Here is an 18,599-nt window from a genome sequence, read left to right on the forward strand (position 1 = left end):
CCTTTCAGGTCAGGGGCCGAATAAAAACAAGTATGAAAACAACTAATTTCAGTTCAAAATAAAACTGAATTTTCAGTTTTTCTTTTCCAAAATAACAAAACAAAACTGTTTGGGGTTGATGCAGCTTTTTTTTTTTTTTTTTTTCAATCTGAATGTTGAAATGTGATGTTTTGACTCAGGTTACCATATTTGAACCTTCAAAAAAGACTCCCTCTCAAGAGTATCCTCTACCAGCTCACGGTGCGTGCGTGTGCGTGTGCGTGTGTGCGTGTGTGTGTGTACACATTAATACAACATGAGCATATACAAGGAGTAACAGTGAGTATACAATGTGCGTATATAATATACTGTGTACTGCATGTCCTCTACATTGAGTAAAATCTAGAGCTCACACCCAATCCTGAGCCCCTCTTGCTATAACCCCTCATCCTATCCCCGCCCCAGATCCCGCACCCTCAGCAACAGTCTTCATTCCTGCAGCCTAATCCTCTGCCCTAGTCATGAGCCCCTTCCCACACCCCAAATCGCTCATCCCCAGCTCAACCCAAAACCTACACCCTCCCCCAATAAAGCCTTCATCCCTCCAACCCTGAGCCCCCTCCCACAATCTGAACGGCTACTCCACCCTACTACACCTTAGCTTGTCCATGTACACAAAGAGTTTTGTTATGTGCACGAGTATGGAGGTGATGTGTCACACATCATATCCATATTGGTGCTCATAACTAAATTAATTCAGCATATGGACATAAGTCCCAGTACAGATCCATGGAGGACATCTACTGCCACATACTTTGACTGAAAGAGGGCAGAAGAACTGCAAAGGGTTAGAGCAAGAAAAAGATGGCTTATCAAACAACCAAAAAAGAAAAAGCAACATCATATCCCATAGACAGTATCTCATCATTAATTCCAATACCAGGAAGTGGGGAAGAAACAGTAAGAAGAGAACAAATCTGTCAGTGGAATGTAAATATAAAAATTAGAAGGATGCATAGTTGCTTAGAATTTTAACCCTGTTGTTTATCACCATCCCACCTCAATAAATTTCTAAATGTCTATAGCAATACTCTTTATGTAGCTTTTTGACAATTAGCTCACAGAGATCAGGCAGGACATTTCACTTTTCCAGGAAATATCAAGGGAAAACAGATGTTTCCCTATCTCAGCCATGGGATTGGAGTGACTCTTTTCATACTGTTCTTTAGCTCTTTATCACAATGAAATTGCAGTAAGTCAAAAAAGCAAATGTAAACCAACACACGTAACCTTTCACTAATAAGCAAACACTGTCAAAAATACATTACATGGTGGAAATTAAAATCCCAGAATGCTGCACTTCTATAGTATGTTGAGCACAAAAATATGGCTGATTGAAGCTAATCATTTTATTGAAATTCACTGATTTTTCTCTTTATTCAGCACTGGTGAGGCCACATCTGGAATACTGAGTCCAGTTCTGGTGCCCCCGTTACAGAAAGCATGTGGACACATTGGAGGGGGTCCAGCAGAGGGCAACCAAAATGATTAGGGGGCTGGAGCGCATGATCTATAACAGGGGTCTCCAAACTTTTCAGCCCGAGGGCCGCATTAACTATCAAACAGCAGTTCGGGGGCCGACTACACACTTGAGGTCCAAATAAAAAACAATCAAAACATGGATGTTGTTTTTAATTATTTATTTAATATTATTTTATTCAGTTATTTAATAACACATTGATACACTACACATGAACACCTGTATTAGTGTGAATGGTGAAATTGTTTCCTGGATGCCAAAATAGCAGACATTTCTGGCTTTAAATTTGTTGTCCCTAACATCAACAGTGACCTGAGATTATCATCGGACAAGTTTGTTCTCAAATTGTTCTTCACGTATTTCATTCTTGAAAATGTTTGTTCACACAGGTATGTTGTTCCAAAGATTGAAAGGTACCTTGATGCAAAAGTTTTGACATTAGGAAAGTCTTCCTTGGGCAAAAACTGGTAAAAACCCACCAGTCCTGTTTTGAACTTGTCCCTAAGGAGGTCATTTGCTTGCAACTCAATGACTTCCAGCTGCAGTTCATCTGGGCAACTGGCCACATCTGCTTCAAATGGGTTTTGAAACAATCTCACTTCTTCTGCCTTTGAATCCAAAAAGGTCTCCACGGGCCGGATGAGAGGGCCTCGTGGGCCGCATCCGGCCCCCGGGCCGTAGTTTGGAGACCCCTGATCTATAAGGAGAGGCTGAGGGATTTGGGCTTATTTAGTCTGCAGAAGAGTGGGGGGGGAGGCAGGGATTTGATAGCAGCCTTCAACTTCCTGAAGGGAGGTTCCAAAGAGAATGGGGAGAAGCTGTTCTCAGTGGTGACGGATGGCAGAACAAGGAGCAATGGTCCTAAGTTAGAGTGTGGGAGGTCTAGGTTGGATATTAGGAAATAATATTTAACTAGGAGGGTGGTGAAGCACTGGAATGGGTTACCTAGGGAGGTAGAGGAATCTCCATCCCTAGAGGTTTTTAAGTCTCGGCTTGACAAAGCCCTGGCTTAAATGATTGTTAGGTTTGGTTCTACTTTGGGCAGGAGGCTGGTCTCGATGACCTCCTGAGGTCTCTTCCAGCCCTAGGATTCTGTGAGTCTGTGAACACTCAGGGCAGTATGAGCAGAGCAGAATCCTGGATATTTTTAGATATTTAAAAAAATCCAGCTGGACGGAGATTTTCAGGACCGAAAAGGAGGATATGTCCGGGAAAAAACAGATGCATGGTAACCCTAGTTTCTGCTTCAAGTGGTGTCCATCTTGGTGTTCTACTCTGGGTGCTGGTGCATCCTTTCGCCAGCAACTGGAGATTTTTCTAGCAGTGTCCACCGCGCATGCACTCTGGCGCCTCCTTGTGCCATTGGTGTCCTTTAAGGCACGCACGTGGCAAGGCTCCCTCAGTTCCTTTTCTACTGTTGTCGGCAGAGGAAGCTCCTTGTCTCATCCATTTCAACCAAAAAACCACAAACTGTTAATTTGCCATAGTTTTCCTCATCGTTCCAGGTCTTGAAAAGCACCCCTCCCCCTGGAACTTTTATAAAGGGTGGCACTAGCGCAGGAACAGGACTTGCAGGAGGTCCAGGAAAAACAATATTCCCTCTTGCAAACCTTGCATCCCCCTCATCTTCCAGGATTGCCCTCCCTTTGAACGAGGCCATTATGGGCCCTGCTGAGAACATCTGGCAAAGCCCAGTATCCATTACTCACACCAACAAAAGCATATCACAAGTATTTTATTACACTGAAGGGCATAAACTTCCTTTTTACTTACCTTCCCCCAAATTCTCTTGTGGTTGACTGTTAGACACAAACCGAGACAGCCTAATATCAGATCTACATCACATGACAAAGATCACAAAAGGTTGGACATCATGGGACACAGTGTGTATTCCTCGGCCACCTTGATCCTTAGAGCAGCAAATTACACCACCAAGCTGGTAGATTATGATTACTCTAACTATTCCAAGTTGCAGGAACTCATACAATTTCTGCCTGACCACAAGAATCCTATCCTCCTCAACAGCATGAGATCATACAGTCTCCGGTATGGCATTACAGTCTGCAGTGGATGTCACTGACACTGCTGCCTGCGTGTCAGCCTCGGCTATTGTGATGTGCAGGATATTTTGTCTTCAAGCATTAGGTGTACTGACGGACTTGCAGCAAAAAGTCGAGAATCTTCCCTTCGAAAAGACCAAGGTTTTTGCAGCAAAAATGGATGAGATCCTTTTTTTTCCAATAAAGGGCTCCCACTCGACTCTCCGGATCCTGGGTATATACGCACCTCCCTTCAAGAGAGCCAGATACAGTACCTCTCAAAGGCCTAGGGAACCATACCAACCCCATTCCAATTATTTCTGTCAGAACGTCTGGCCCCAACAACATAGACCCCCAACATCAACAACAGCATCAAGCCTAAGCATTCCAACCTCCTACATTAAAACAGCAGTTTTGAAGGTTCAGTCAAGAGCCAGAAAGACCATTTCCCTGCAGTTTCACCATTAACCAATCACTTGCAGTTCAGCCGTCACCTCTGGCCCTTTGTATAACAATTGGCACAAATAACATTGGCCCAATGGGTATTGGAGCTCATCCAGTTTGATTACTCTATCCCCTTCACTTCCCTTCCTCCTACCCATCCTCCCACCTCTTTAGGGACCCCTCTCATAAGACCCTTCTTCAGCGAGAGGTGCTTCACTTTCTACAGAACCAGTACCAATGGAGTCCCAAGGGAGAGGATTTTACTCAACTTATTTCCGAACACAGAAAAAAAAAATGGAGGGTGGAGACCCATTCTGGATTTAAGGAGGCTCAACAAATATGTCACTTACCAATTATTCAAAATGGTGATCCTTGCAACAATAATCTCAGGATTGGAGCAGGGAGATTGGCTTTCGACTCTTGACCTCCAAGACGCATATTTTCATATAACAATTCATCCTGCCCATAGGCGGTTTCTACGATTCACAGTTGGTCTTCATCATTACGAATATTGAGTGCTCCCTTTTGGGCTTTCAACAGCTCCCAGAGTTTTTTCCAAAACCCTAGCTGTCGTCACGGCATACCTATGTTGTCAGGGAGTTCTAATATTTCCATATTTAGATGACTGTCTCATAAAAGACATATTCTTCCAAGAAACACAGGACATGGTCAAGACAACCATGGACCTTTTGCTTTGGCATGGGTTCTATATAAACTACCAGAAGTCCACGCTCCATCCTACCTAAGCCCTAGAATTTATAAGAGCACACATCAACACTGATGCAGCCAAAGTAAGCCTGCCCACGCATAGATTAAAGGCTCTAAGCAGCCACATAGTGGTAGCACGGGTGGCCTCTACCGTAACAGTCTGCAAATGCCTAAAAATTCTAGGCCACATGGTCGCCACAACCTACATTGTCAGGTTGGCCATGCTCCATATGAGATGCCTTCAATCTTGGCTCGTCACTCTTCACATGCCATCCAGAGGCCCTCTCTCCAAGACAGTTACCGTCCCACCACGGGTCCTCAGCTCCTTAGATTGGTGGATGGATCCACACACGTCCTAAGTGGCTTTCTATTTCCTCAACCGGCCCCAACACTCACTATTATAACCGATGCATGTCACGGGATGGGGAGCCCACCTAGGATCCCTCACTACCCAAGGCAAATGGTCCTTCAGTGAGCAAATGCTCCACATCAACCTTTTAGAACTCAGAGCAGTACGCTATGCATGCCAGCATTTACTGCACCACATAGGACAGTCAGCATTATGACTGACAATACTACTTCCATGTATTATATCCACCGACAAGGCGCTGCCTGGTTGCCATTCCTATGCATGGAAGCTTTCAAACTGTGGAATTGATGCTTGGCGCACCAAATTACCCCTATTGCCACTTACCTCTCAAAGTACTAAACGTCACAGCGGACGCTCTGTCGCAAGTTCTACGACCACCATGAATGGGAGATAAACACGTAAGCCCTCAATCACGTGTTCTGCTAATGGGAGCAACCAGATATAGACCTCTTCATGACCAGAGCCAACTGCAAATGCCATCTCTGTTGCTCTAGAGCAGCCCAAGGAAAGGACTCCCTTGGGGATACTTTCTCCATCAAATGGAATGTATCGTTACTCTATGCGTTCCCATCCCCTCCGTGCTCCACAAGGTCATCATCAAAATCAGAACAGAACAAGCCCATGTGTCAAGACAACATGGTTCACTTACCTCCACAGAGTGACAGTAGCAGATCCATATACCTTTCCCCTTCAACACAATCTTTTCTCAGCATCGTGGCAGAATTCTCCGTCCTGAACTACACAAACTCTACCTCCATGGATGGTTCCTTCATGGCTCCAAGATGCCAAAAATACTGTTCAGAATGAGTAAAACCAATATTAATCAACAGCAGGAGAGAGTCCACCAGAAAAAATTACCTTTACAAATAGACTAGATTCTCCAAGTGGCTCAAACGTAACCACCCCATGACTCCTGAAACTACCCCCTGCTCGCCTCATATTGGACTACCTGTTGCATCTAAGGGAGTCTGGCCTGTCTTTCAATACGATCAAAGTACATGCAGCAGCCATAGCAGCCTTTTGTCGCACCACTGATGGCAACTCTTTCCTCTCTAACCCAGTCACCAATCTTGCTTTTCTGGTTGCAGTAATCTGCAGCAAGAGAGTTGGGGAGCTTGATGCACTAATGGCTGACCCTCGTTATACAATTTTCAGTAAGGACAGAGTGGTGCTTCGGCCCCACCCTAAATTCCTCCCAAAGGTCCCCTTTCCTTTCCACATTAATGAACCCATTCACTTCCCTGTGTTCTTCCCCAACCTGCACGCCGATCCATCTCAGGATGCATGGCACACCCTCGATGTCCGCAGGAATCTTGCTTTCTACATTGATCGCACAAAATCCTGGAGAATATCTCCCAGACTCTTCCTTTCCTTCATTAAGCGTTCCAAAGGACAAGCTGTCTCCTCTCAGAGGATTTCAAAGTGGATTTCTTCATATATCCACACATTACACCATCCACAACAAAAAGCCACCAGACACCATCAGTGCCCATTCGACTAGGGCCATGGCCTCTACAGCCACCTTGCTCAAAAAGGTACCTCACCAGGATATCTGCAAAGCAGCCACTTGATCATCAGACCACACATTTGCAAAGCATTACACTCTTGCATCCTCTATTACATCATCTATGGCTGTCACTCAGGCGGTGCTATACTCGGTGACCGTGGCAGGGCTCCAAACTCGCTTCCATGATTTGACCACTGCTTTATACTCACCCACAGTGGAGCACCCACGTGGGCACCATTTGAAGAAGAGAGTTACTCACCTTGTGCAGTAATGGTGGTTTTTAGAGATGTATGACCCTGTGGGTGCTCCATTAGCCTCCCTCCTTCCCCTGCTTTGGAGCCCCATGCTTATAGAATAATAGAATCATAGAACCATAGAGTTAGAAGAGACCTTAGAAGGCCATCAAGTCCAACCCCTGCCCAAGGCAGGACCAAACCCAATTAAATCAACCCAGCCAGGACTTTGTCAAGCCGAGACTTAAACACCTCTAGGGATAGAAACTCCACTACTTCCCTAGGTAACCCATTCCAGCGCTTCACCACCCTCCTAGTGAAATAGTTTTTTTCCTAATATCCAACCTGGACCTCTCCCACCGCAACTTGAGACCATTGTTCCTTGTTCTGCCATCCATCACTGCTGTGAACAGCCTTTCTCCAGCCTCTTTGGAACCTCATCCCTTTCCATTCTGTGCACAGAAGCCATCAGGTTCTGGAATTGGTGCCTAGCTCATCATGTCACCCTGGTGGCCTCCTATTTCCCGGGGGCGCTCAACAACACAGCGGACACCCTCAGCCGCACATTCCATGATCAACACAAATGGGAGATAGATTGGGGTGAGGACCTGCCTGTCTTTCTTCGGTGGGGACAACTGAACATAGATCTCTTCACCACAAAGAACAACAGAAAGTGCCACCTTTATTGTTCCAGAGGGGCCTTGGGGAAACACTCTCTTGGAGACGCATTCTCCATTTCGTGGAGCGCTCACCTTCTTTACGCCTTTCCCTCTATTGCACAGTCCTCAACAAGATCAGGGCAGATGAGGCCCAAGTTATACTGGTGGCATCTGCCTGGCCCAGGCAGATGTGGTACCCTTACCTCCACAGGGTGGCGGCAATGAATCCATTTCCATTCCTGCTCCATCATGGCCTCCTCTCACAGAACCACGGCACAACCTTCCATCTGGACCTGCACAAACTTCACCTCCATGCCTGGCTCCTCCATGGCTCCAGGATGCTGAGATTATCTGTTCAGACCCAGTAAAAGAGATTCTGATTAATAGTAGAAGATTCTCTACCAGGAAAACTTACCTATACAAGTGGAATAGGTTTGTCCACTGGTGTAATGACTCACACACAGCATGTCTGGCTTCTGCCCTGTCCCAATTTTGCTGGATTACCTATTATCCCTCAAGCAATCGGGTCTTGCTCTTAGTACAATCAGGGTACATATGGCAGCCTTAGCAGCTTTTCACCACCCTATGAATGGCGCTTCCTTCCTCGCTAACCCTTTGACTAGATGCTTCCTTAAAGGTTTGCAAAACACCTTCCCACCAGTTTGACCACCAGTTCCCATCTGGGACCTAAACCATGTTCTTAAAAGCCTGATGAAACCACCATTCGAACCATTAGCCACCTGTGCATGGTCTCACTTGTCCATGAAAGTGTCCTTTCTGGTTGCTATAACCTCCAGCAGGAGGGTGGGTGAACTTGGCCGATCCTCTTTACACGGTATTTACTAAGGACAGAGTAATACTTCGACCCCACCCAAAGTTCCTCCCTAAAGTGCTTTCCCCCTTCCATGTCAATGAACCTATACACTTACCTGCCTTCTTTCCAAAACCGCACACTGATCCAGTTCACACCGCATGGCACACACTCGATGTCTGCAGGGCATTGGCATTTTATCTGGATCGTACCAAGCCTTGGCATGCCTTACCTGGACTGTTCCTTTCCTACGCTGAGCGATCTAAAGGACAGGCAGTCTCATCTCAAAGAATTTCAAAATGGATCACTTCCTGTATACAAACTTGTTATGAGTTACACGGTAAACACCTACCTGAATCCATAACAGCTCACTCCACAAGAGCGATGTCCTCTACAACTGCCTTCCTTAACAATGTTTCTCTGCAAGACATCTGCAATGCCGCCACCTGGTCATCTGGCCACACTATGCGCTTTCTTCTTCAATTGCAACTTCTATGGCAGTTGGACACGCAGTTCCATCTACAGACACTACCATACTGCTCCAAACCCACCTCCATGAGTTGACAACTGCTCTGTAGATACCCAGAGTGGAGCACCCACGGGGACCACTCGAAGAAGGAGGAGTTACTCACCTTGTGCAGTAACGGTAGTTCTTCAAGATGTGTCCCCGTGGGTGCTCCACTATCCTCTCTCCTTCCCCTGCTTGGAGCCTATTCCTCTAGCGGGTAGAGAAGGAACAGAGGCGGCCGCACTGCATGCGCGCCCAATGGACTCCCAGCGGTACTAGAAAGCGCCGTGGTGCATGCACGGTGCAGCAGAAAATACTAGAAAAAATCTCCGGTCGCCGGTGCGAGGATGCACCAGCACCCAGAATGGAGCACCCACGGGGACACATCTCAAAGAACCACCATTACTGCACAAGGTGAGTAACTCCTTCATTCAACAAAAGTTTATTTAAAGTATTCTACCTTCATCTTGATTTTATTATTTTTTTCTAAACAGCGTACAGTGGTCTAATCAAATTGCCAGCAAAAGTAACATAAAAAAGCAGAGGAAGCACATGGCTCTCATGATGCTGTGTACAATCAGCATGCATCTCACATATGCCCTTATTTTAAATGAATGTGACTTCTCATTTTGTCAAGGGCTGCTCAGTCCTCTCTTCTGCAAGCCCCACTCCCAAACCACCCCTTCTCTCAAACTCCTATTCGGCATCTTCCCTGCTTCCTCCCTCTCACACACCTAATCCCGTCTTATACCCCTCCATCTTAGCATTTCAGGGATGCTGTGAATCAGCTGCTACCCCCAGCTGGTGCACAAGAGGCATAGGAAGAGAAGAAAGAAGGGGGGCTGTGCAGGCCACACATAGAGCCCCAATGGATCGCATTGGGCAACAGGTTGCCCATCACTGGCCTATAGGTTTGCTTTTCTTACTCTAGAAACCATTAAATATTTAAGGTAGTTGGAATATTTGGTACTGTCTCAGGATATTTGCAAAACATATTCAGCCAAAAAGGTAATGTATTCTGACCTCCGTTTAGGGATGTTAAATTGTGTGTAATCAGCTAACCGAGTAGTCGATGGAATTTCCATCAACTACTCAATTAGTCAATAAGGGGGGAAACTGCAGAGCCACAGTGCAGCTCTGCCTTTTAAATATATTAAAAGCCGCTAGGCTCTTAATACATTTAAAAGACAGAGGCGTAACAGGGGAACTGGGTATGAGCCGGGAATTAGCCCAGTCCCCACTGCTGTGCCTCTGCTTTTTACATGTAATAAGACTCCCCGCACTAGCTCCCTCTCCCCCCCCCCCCCCGGCTCTCTGCCCTCCCCCCCACTGCCTTTCTCTGATACAGGCAGCGGGGGTTGGAGGCGACTAATTGATTCATATGCTTATCAGGTAGTTGACTAGTTGCTTACATCCCTACTGCCATTGTAACTCACCTGCCTTGACTTTGGCTCAGAGCAAAGATACTTTTGTGGAAAAACTGTTTTGTTCTTGGTAGTTTGTGATCCTCTAACTAACACTGCAATAATTAAATACAATCTGAGTGTATGTCTATGCTTACCAGGATCAACACTGTGGCTGTCAATCCACTGGGAGTCGATTTAGTGGGTCTACAGAAGACCCATTATATTGCCTACAGATCGCTTTCCTGTCAACTCCAGTACTCTACCAAAATGAGACACCGCAATAAGTTGACATGAGCTATGTTGACTCCAGCTACATGATTCACATAGCTGGAGTTGCATAACTTCAGTTGAATTAGCCCAGTAGTGGAGACCAGGTCTGAGATATGACTATGCTAACTACAGTGTGAAGCAAAATTGTGTAAGTCTTTGCTTTGATCACTCAGTCAAGGAAAAATAATGTATTCACCAGTCTTTTCAGTATGTGTACACTTCTCATGGAAGCAATCCTTCCATCTCAGGTCAATAGGCTTGGGTGAGTGAGACTCGCACCAGTACTTTAAAAATAGCTGGGTAGATAATAAAGCTCTTTGAAGTTGGAATTTGGGCTGGAGTTAAGGACCCAATATGTATGTATAAGTCAAAATTTTCTAGTGACAGCTTTCTCTTTACCCCTCTTCACGCTTTTCAGGTGACATGTCATGATGCACATATGGTCAGAAATGAAATACAACACATTTACACTAATAGAGTGAAGCTGGAACATAAAAAAAAGGCTTTTGGAGGTAAAGTAGCACGAGCTTGCATTTCAGATTTTTATTGAAGTCAGCTGTGTTAAAATAACTAAATATAATTTTCAGGCAAAATATATCTGCCTGGCTGTAATTTTAACTGGAAAACTGTAGACTGGTACTTTTATTACTTTTTATGTTTAAGGACGAGAGTTCAGCTATCTAATAGCTTTTTAGAATATTCTAGGGAATTAAATATTTTTGTGATGGGCAACTTTCAAAGACTTAATAGCTAAGGGCACATCTACACAGCAGGGCTAAAGCCAAAATAAGTTATGCAATCTGAGCTACATCAATTGCATAACTGAAGTCGACATAGCTTATTTAGGCTTTTGGCGCTGTCTACACAGCAGGAAGTTCAAGAGAACACTCTTCCTCCGACTTCCCTTACTACTCATGAAATAAGGGTTACAGGAGTCGGAGTAAGAAATTCTCCAGCTCGACTTTGTTTTGACATTGTCTAAATCAGGGGTCTCCAAACTTTTCTGCCCGAGGGCCGCATTAACTATCAAACAGCAGTTCGGGGGCCGACTACACACTTGAGGTCCAAATAAAAAACAATCAAAACATGGATGTTGTTTTTAATTATTTATTTAATATTATTTTATTCAGTTATTATTTAATAACACATTGATACACTACACATGAACACCTGTATTAGTGTGAATGGTGAAATTGTTTCCTGGATGCCAAAATAGAGCCCAGCCCACTAGTGACCTCATGAGAGAGCTAGCCAATAGGATAAGAACGCACTGGCCAATAGGGAGCAATTGTCCACGCCAAGTCCCAACCCCTCTTGCTGTGAGGGACGCGCAGAGCCCGGGCTCGGCCGTCGGTCCGCAGGGCGTGTGGCCGTCCGTTGGCGGCTCCGATCCCCCGCACCCCCGGCCGGGGAGTCTCGCTGCCCAGGGCAAGGGCTGTGCGGGTCCAGAGTCCCTCCTCCGTCCCGCTGGCTCCTCCGGCTTCCCTCTCCTGGCTGCCTGCCCAAAAGAAAGTGAGTGCCGGCCGCCCCTGTCCTTCCGGCCCCTCCCCCTTTTGAGCCGGCACGCACGGGGCGTGCCGCTCACCCTGGCGTCCCTGCCCCTTCTCCTCCTGGGTCCTGCCGCCTTCCTCGCCTGCCGCGCCTGCGGCTGCGCGCCCTCGCTCCCCTCCCCGTGGGCTTTCCCATGGGCTCCGCTGCGCTGGGAGGGGCTGTCAGTGTGGGGAGTTTCTTCCCAGCCCCAGCTCCGCGGCGCTGCGCCGCTCGGCGCTTCTCCAGGGGAGGGGCTGTTAGTGCGGGGAGTTTCTTCCCCGTCACAGTCTCCACGGGCCGGATGAGAGGGCCTCGCGGGCCGCATCCGGCCCGCGGGCCGTAGTTTGGAGACCCCTGGTCTAAATACCTGCTTGCAGTGTAGACATGGACTATTTTATTTCGCAATAATGTCAGTTATGAAATAACACTGCTGTGTAGATGTGTACCCTAAGTGTGTTCTAAGGTAACTATTTGGATTAAGCTATGTTATAAGTAAACTTAATTATTATGCTCTGAGTTTCTTCTTATGTATTTGAATGGTCCTGGTTTCTGTGCTGAAGCATTGTTGGTACAAATGCTTGTTGGATAGTCGACTAGTCCTTACCATCCTTAAAATCCGGACTGCATGACCAGTGCAGTGAAGTTGTTGGTAAATGATGATGGCTTCAATGCTGGTCATGACCGACTCTTACAGGATGCTAGTGTTTGTGTACCTGTCCCTCCAAAGAGATATTTAGGGTTCTCCTGAGGCAGTGTTGATGATATTGCTCAAGTACCTTGAGGTGATGCTTACATGTTGTCCACGTTTCACATGTGTACAGAAGTGTTGGAACAACTGCTGTGCGATACACAAGGAACTTTGTCTCGGCACAGATGTACCGGTTCTCAAAGACCCTTTGTCTCAGACGGGCAAAAGCAGAGCTTGTACAGCTCAGGCGATGCTGAATTTCTGCATCAATGTCAATTTTGGTGGGGAGATGACTCTGAAGATACGGCAAATGCTCCACATTTTCCAGCGGTTCTCCGTTGACTTTAATAGATGGTACACGAGATTGTCCCATTGGCGAGGGTTGATGGAGCATGTTGGTCTTTTTTATGTCCAGTGTGAAGCCAAGATTCTTGTACTCTTCAGTGAAGGCACTTAAGATGGTCTGAAGAGCTGCGGGGGAAAGAACAGTGACAATATTGTCATCCACATACTGGAGCTTCATGATTGAAGTCGTGAAGGTCTTGCTTTTGGCCTTCAGTCTCCTGAGGTTGAAAAGCTTCCCATTAGTTCTGTAGACAATTTTCACGCCATCTGGAAGCTTGCCATCAATGAGATGGAGGGTCATGGCAATGAAGATGCAGAACAGTGCTGGGGCAATGACACAGCCTTGTTTGACCCCTGTTTTGATCTCAAAGCGGTTGCTTTGGGATCCATTGTTGTTCAGCACTGTGGCAGTTATATTATCATGAAGATGATGAATTTTTGAGGGCAACTGATCTTTGAGAGGATGATCCACAGGGTGCTATGATTGATTGACTCGAACGCCATGGTTAAGTCGATGAAACTCGTGTATAAGGCTTGATTTTGTTTGTGACATTTTTATTGCAATTGCCAAGTGGTGAAGATCATGTCCGTTGTTCCTCAGAATGGTTGGAAGCGACACTGGAGTCTGGAAGAATTTCTTCTGAGAGCGGCAGAAGTCGATTGGCAAGGATTCAAGCTAAATTTTTCCTTGCAGTTGCCAGGAGGGAGATGCCGCAATAGTTTCCACAGTCCAATTTGTCACCCTTCTTCAAGAGACTGACGTTCAGTGTATCTGAACTCTCACGGTATCTGCTCCCCATTCCAGGTCTTGAATAAGGAAATGGAGTTTTGTGGAGCTCTGGCCCACCTTCTTTGAAGACTTGGGCAAAGATTCCATCTAGTCCAGTTGCCTTGTTGCTCTTCATCACTTTGATGGCAGCTTGGACCTCATTCAGGGTAGGAAGTACTGCAAGATCATCCCTAGGTGGCTGCTGAGTGATTCAGTCAAGGGATTCTGGGACTACGGTGGCAGTGCAGTTCAGGAGCTCATAAAAGTGCTCCTCCAGCAAGATGCAATTGCTTCATTGTCTTTCAAGAGTTGGTTACCATCCTTTGATCACAGGATTAATTCCATGGTTTCTGGGTCTATAAACGACTTTGGTGGCATTGATACAAAAGGTTTTTTCATTAATTTCTGCGAGATGCTGGAACTCTTGTGCCTTTTTAGTCCACCATTGAGTTTTCAGAGTCCTTGTTTGCACTAGACTTCTGCCTTGGCCTTGGCATGTGCTTCTTTCTTTGTTGTGCAGTTGATGTCGCTTTGTCAGGCTCTGAAGGCTTTCCTTTTTACCTCAATCAGATGTTCAATTTTCACATCATTCCCATCAAACCAATCCTGATGCTTCCTGGACTGGTAGCCAATGGTTTCTCCACAAGCTCCAATTATGGCATTTTTCAATTGACACCAGCATTCTTCCACATCCTCACGGTGTACTGTTGGCTGCTTCCTTTGGAGTTCTATCTGGAAGTGACTTCATCTGGTGGGGTCCTTCAAGCCTTGTACATTGATCTTTCATTGGATCAATTTCTTCTGAGTTCTCCTTTTGGTGACAATCCTAATATCCATCGTGGATCAGATGAGGCAGTGATCGGTCCAGGAGTCATCAGCACTAGTACGCGTGAGGAGGACATTGCACCGATCCCGAGAGTGGACGATGACATAAGTAGTATAAGGGCCCTACCATCAATCAAATGTTAGCCCTGACCCCGGAAGTCCCGCGCCGCCCCCCTCTCCCCCCCCGACCCCGGAAGTCCCGTCTCCCCTGTCACCGGAAGTCCCGCCCCTGGTGGGTAGTACTTCCGGGTCAAGAGGGACAGGTGACCGGAAGTAAAAGGATGTCATGTGACCCCCGTTAGGCCCGGCCCCTGTCGCCGGAAGTCCCGCCCTGGGGGTAATACATCCGGGGTCAAGAGGGCCAGGTAACCAGAAGTAAGGGCTGTCCCCCCTTTTGTTTACACTTTATGTGAGGGGAACCCCTGAGGATGATCCTTTTGCCCAGGCTCCTTTCTTTTAGGCCCCCTGAGGATACAGAGTTCACCAGTTTTCTGAATGAAGCATCAAACTCTTCCTCCATACTAGAACATGGGGGAGCTGTGATGAGCTTATGGTTTTGGGAGAATGGTTTGTCAGTACTTGGTTTTTTATTCACAACTCCTAGAGCGCATGCTCCGGGTTTGTGAATGTGTGTGATTTTGCGCACGTTCAGAACCCCTAGAGCACGTGCTCCGGGTTTGTGAATGTGAGCATTTTCATTCACAGTTTTCTCAGGGCTTGGTGTGGCAGTGGCCGCTGAGGAACTGGAGTTGTGTTTGCGTGGCTGCAATACCTCGGCATTGCAGGAGTTTTCAGTCCTTGTTTTTTTATACGCAGCCCCTAGAGCGTGTGCTCCGGGTTTGTGCACATTCAGAACCCCTAGAGTGCGTGCTCTGGGTTTGTGAATGGGGGTGTTTTCGCTCACAGTTTCCTCAGGGCATGGTGTGGCGGTGACCGCTGAGGAACTGGAGTTGTGGGTACATGGTTGTTTTTTACCAGAGTCTTTTGTTTTGTCCTCGGGTTTGACGTATGTGAGGTTTGGACCACCCGGATGTTTCATCTGCACTCTTGTGCTGTTTTGCGTTGTTAAGGGTCTCAAAGCAGATTCCTGGTTCTTTGGTGGTTCTGGAGGAGGTGTCCTTGTAGCTCTGTCTACAGCAATGTCAGAAAAGTTGTCCATGCCTATGAGGTAGGGGAAAAACATTTTACAAAAAACAAACAAACAAAAAAAACCCTGAACTTTACCATCTCTCACCCCCACACCTATGTATTTACTTAAAACCTCATAGAACAACCAAACTAATAAGCAAAACATATTTACTGGGTTTCATCGATCCATCAGTCACTGATGCTGGTGAATTTTCCTTTTCAGCTGTCTCTTTTCTTTTTCTTTTGAGCTTATTTTCCCTCTGGTCGAAGGATCTCTCATGATTTGACTGTACTGTGGAGCAAACAACATTATTATAAAACACATGAAACCGTCTTGTAAACTTTAAAATCATTAGGGTGTTTTTCTATTTAAAAAGTTATAGCTTTAAAAACAAAATAATCCATTTCACGCTGTATAACAAACACCAGTTTTGAGTTTATTTCTACCACTTAAAACCAACCAAACAAAAAACCCACAAATTTTTTAAATATATCTCATTTTGCAGAATAAAAACCAAAACTGCTTTTAAAACCCCTTGTTAGTTTAAGCAAACCAAGTACTTTAAAAACCCTACACCTATGCCTTGCACAGCCCCCTCCCCCTCCCTCCCTCCACACACATACACTAAACAGCAGCTTTATAAAACACACCAAACCAAGTTTGCAGCCATATACTTTTCAAAACTCACATGCATTTAACACATTACATTTTGCACAGTAAAAGCAACCCACCAAACACTCTATACCAGCAATTTGCCAACATATATTTTAAAAACACACCTGTGTCTGTCACAAACTCCATCACACACACACATCTTCAAAAACTCCCCACAACAGTTTTAAAACCATTTGCAACAATTTTTAAAAGCAGCGGTATGCAACAAACTTTTTTTTTTTAAACCACTTATCTCTAGCATAAGCCCCTGAATCACCCACATCTTAACCCCTACAGCCAGCTTTTAAAAAAAAATAAAAACCCCAGGTAAAAACACACCACATTTTTGTAACCATCCCAGATATTTTTAGCTTAACCCCACCACCTCCTCCCCCAACTCAGAATTGAACATTTATTTTGAAAAGACATTTGGCACAGAAAGAGCAACCCACCAAACACTCTATACCACCAGTTTGCCACCATATAGTTTAAAAACCACACTTATGTCTTGTACAGACCCCCTCTCTCACACACACAAACCCAGTAGCACCACATGTATTTAAAAGGCACATGTGTGTTTGGGCTTTTGGTTAGTTAGGATTACCCCCAAATGCCTCAAACCCATTTTAAAAACACATCACATTTTGCACTGTAAAAAAACCTGTTAGTTTGACACAAGCCAACAGTTTGCAACCAAATACTTTTTAAAAACACACCTATGTCTGGCACAGACCTCATCTCTCTCTCACACAAACCACATACACACACACACACAAACCCCACATACATTTAAAAGTCAATTGCAAAAAAGTTACCTTTCACTATGGGATAAAGTGTTGCAGGCACATGCTTGTTCTGTTCCCCCCCATGTGTGCTTGGGCCTTAAGGTTAAAGAATAAGCACAAATGTTAGTTAGTATTACCCAGGGTTTTTTTTAACAGTATTAAGCACAACTACAGTTAAAAATGGTTTTTACCTTGGCCTGGTGGTGAACTGCAGCTTAAAATTACTGGTTCCATGTTAAACAGATCACACTGCAATAAAGATAGCCACCATTATTTTACTAAAAGAGCATGGCCAAAGAGTGGCATTATAGAATATATATTTTCAAAGTTAAAAACAGGGAACATACCTTCTCCTGTTGCAGTCCAGCAGCCATTCAAGAAAGTTTCTGTTGAAAAGGACAGTCTCCAAAATACCTAGGTTTTTTATACCCTCCTAACCCATTGTTTCAAACAACTTCAATGTAGTAGCTAGCAGGTTAATTTGATCACTGCAACTCTAAAATAATAGCTTCTTAAAGACTTTAGGCACCCCTCCCTAGCATGGCCTTTTGTAATCTGGGGTGGAAGAATTAAGCTGTCTCCACAACTGAGTTTCTTTTGGCTACATTTTTTTTTCTTTTAGTTAAAATATATTTTTTGTAGGGCTTTCTTACAGTATTAACAGTAAAAGAGCGCCAATCCTTAATGTAGCTGTACCCATTTCCATGTGGAGACCCTTTGCAGATATCAATAAATGTCCTAGGGGTTTTTTTTTTTTTTTTAAACATGCTTCTTTCATGCTTAAGGCTTGGGGTTTAAATAAAATGCTTTTAAATGTTTGATTTGTCTTTAGAGCAAATGCTTGTTCTAAAGTATGGGTAAAAGTTTGAAACATTTCAGTTTTGGGTTAGACCCTTAATTTTTTTTTTAACTTTTAATGGCTAGAAAAAGTAGCCCATAGCATTCAACCAACTCCTGGGTCATATTTAAACTGTCTAATAGCGTTTCTACCAACTCCTGTGTCCTTTAAACTGGCCAATAGCGCTCTACCAACCCCAGGGGTTATATTTAAACTGTCCAATAGCATCTGCAAACTCCTGAGGTGCTATTTAATTAGATATTCATTAGAGCCCACCCATCCAACCCATCAAATTTAATTACTGAACATTAACCTCAACAAGGGTAAGTGGTCACACCTAAACCTAACCATTGACTAGAGCCCCCTGGCTATTCAGTGAGGTTGGTTAAACCATTGAGTTTCATGTCTAATAAATCCTAACTGGAGGTGGTGGGGGGTAATTTTTCCTTTTATTTAAAAACAAAACATTTGAGGGGTTTTTCCTTCCCCCGAGTTTCTACCATACACTTTCAGGGTTTTTCAGTAAATGGGCCCCTTTATACAAAATGGATTCTCACAAACT

At 45.1% G+C, this 18,599-nt stretch overlaps 2 protein-coding genes and 1 long non-coding RNA gene across 11 annotated transcripts in view; 1 reads left to right on the plus strand and 2 right to left on the minus strand.

The window, feature by feature from the left end:
• Nucleotides 1-8,918, minus strand: part of LOC106732224 (uncharacterized) — a 78,947-nt gene extending 70,029 nt beyond the window's left edge. Inside the window, exons 1-2 of the long non-coding RNA XR_012906197.2 lie at nt 7,683-8,918; nt 5,730-5,874 (exon numbers count right to left, since the gene is read on the minus strand). This is a non-coding gene — a long non-coding RNA (uncharacterized LOC106732224). The remainder of the gene's footprint in view (nt 1-5,729; nt 5,875-7,682) is intronic.
• The window catches only part of PER2 (period circadian regulator 2), a 136,285-nt gene that overhangs the window by 86,838 nt on the left and 30,848 nt on the right, over nt 1-18,599 (plus strand). For all 9 annotated transcript variants that reach the window (XM_089780876.1, XM_089780872.1, XM_089780871.1 and 6 more), the window contains one exon: nt 10,893-10,986. In XM_089780876.1, coding sequence (XP_089637002.1) covers nt 10,893-10,986 — 94 coding nt within the window. The remainder of the gene's footprint in view (nt 1-10,892; nt 10,987-18,599) is intronic.
• Nucleotides 14,923-17,528, minus strand: LOC142830746 (uncharacterized). Its single transcript, XM_089780877.1, has 4 exons — nt 17,391-17,528; nt 17,230-17,295; nt 15,932-16,051; nt 14,923-15,792 (listed from the first exon to the last, which is right to left on the minus strand). The coding sequence occupies exons 1-4, from the start codon at nt 17,431-17,433 to the stop codon at nt 14,984-14,986; spliced, it is 1,038 nt and encodes a 345-aa protein (XP_089637003.1). The 5' UTR covers nt 17,434-17,528; the 3' UTR covers nt 14,923-14,983.

Source organism: Pelodiscus sinensis, chromosome 10 (genome assembly GCF_052426305.1).
Source record: "Pelodiscus sinensis isolate ZL-2025 chromosome 10, ASM5242630v1, whole genome shotgun sequence".
Taxonomy (NCBI): domain Eukaryota; kingdom Metazoa; phylum Chordata; order Testudines; family Trionychidae; genus Pelodiscus; species Pelodiscus sinensis.

What these genes read in the sequence shown, in the direction of transcription:
- LOC142830746 (XM_089780877.1), bottom strand. Translation starts at nt 17,433, where the DNA reads ATGGAACCAGTAATTTTAAGCTGCAGTTCACCACCAGGCCAAG. An exon ending in CAGTTCACCACCAGGCCAAG is followed by an intron (nt 17,296 to 17,390) that starts GTAAAAACCATT and finishes TTTAACCTTAAG; the next exon opens with GCCCAAGCACACATGGGGGG. An exon ending in ACTTTATCCCATAGTGAAAG is followed by an intron (nt 16,052 to 17,229) that starts GTAACTTTTTTG and finishes TTTGCTCCACAG; the next exon opens with TACAGTCAAATCATGAGAGA.